Below are 1199 nucleotides of genomic sequence, written 5' to 3' on the forward strand. Positions count from 1 at the left end.
TCACTTTCCATCCAACACGAGCGACAACAGTAGTATTGACTTTCCTAACACGTCTATTCAACTAAATATTAAGGCCTTTAATTCGTTACGCATCATTCATAATGGGTTCAAAAGGTACCAATCTATTCTTGTTTGTTCATTTCAAATCATGTCGGTTTGTAGTTCACTTGCCGTTAGATGCAGTTTTTATGAAAGACGTCTATCACGGCTGACGAACTTCAAGACATTCTTTGTATACGTATGTATACCTATTTTAGCTACGGGACTCTATATGCATATAGGCTTGCACAAAATGCAAAAACGAGATATAAAGATGTAGGTAGGTGACATTAATACAAACTAAAGTTTAAAATTGATACCATTAGTCAGAAGGGCATTATTTGAAGGGAACAATAGCTAAACATATTGATGGTTTTGATGTAAGACGCTTTACCTTCGTTTTAGCTGTACCTGATCAGTCATTTCGGACAATTAGAGAACATAAAAAAATACGAGGAAAATCATTTCAAGGTCAAAGTATAACCCTATACAATTGACAAATACATGGTCTGACTATAACGTCATCAATATATCTGTGAATTCTTTATATCTAAAATATGTAGACTTTGTCCTTTTCCGTCAGCTGTAGTACAATACTCTGTGTGCTTGACATATGTGCATTCGACAATCCTCTACCATCAGATTGATTGCTAGCAACTTTTCTACCAATATGCATGATATCAGTTATAAAGTATTTTAGTGGGGCCGTCGGCGTTGTGCAAGTGAAGAAATAAAGACCTTCATCAGGTGCAATAAACTGTCCAGTGGAAGCATCGTATCCAGAACCGGTGTTGGTGACTATCCTATCAAGTATCACCATGGACCCTGCATTGATATCACTTTGATGTCCAGAAGATTTAGCTAGAAATCCAACCATCTTTTGGCGACCTGAATAGAAACATATTATTGGTTGTCATCAAATAATTTTAACACAGAAATCAAATTTTACTGCAAAAAGCCAACATATAAGTACATAATGATCAGTTCCTCAATAAAGGACCTGATTTATGAGCACACTTTCTCAATTACACTGGGAACCTTTAAATCTTTCAATCTGCATTTCTGGTAGTAAAAGATTAACCTTACAAAAGTTAACCTCCATCCCTTATGGGTGCATTTTACATAGATAAATTAAATCGTATAATATAAATAAAATGAGG

At 35.0% G+C, this 1199-nt stretch overlaps 1 protein-coding gene across 1 annotated transcript; it reads right to left on the reverse strand.

Moving 5' to 3' along the window:
• Nucleotides 1–589: 589 nt before the first annotated feature.
• On the reverse strand, nt 590–916 carry LOC139482927 (complement C1q tumor necrosis factor-related protein 6-like). The gene has a single exon (XM_071266954.1). It carries the CDS (start codon nt 914–916, stop codon nt 590–592), a length of 327 nt encoding a protein of 108 aa, XP_071123055.1.
• Between the last annotated feature and the right edge of the window lie 283 nt (nt 917–1199).

Source organism: Mytilus edulis, chromosome 7 (genome assembly GCF_963676685.1).
Source record: "Mytilus edulis chromosome 7, xbMytEdul2.2, whole genome shotgun sequence".
Taxonomy (NCBI): Eukaryota; Metazoa; Mollusca; class Bivalvia; order Mytilida; family Mytilidae; genus Mytilus; species Mytilus edulis.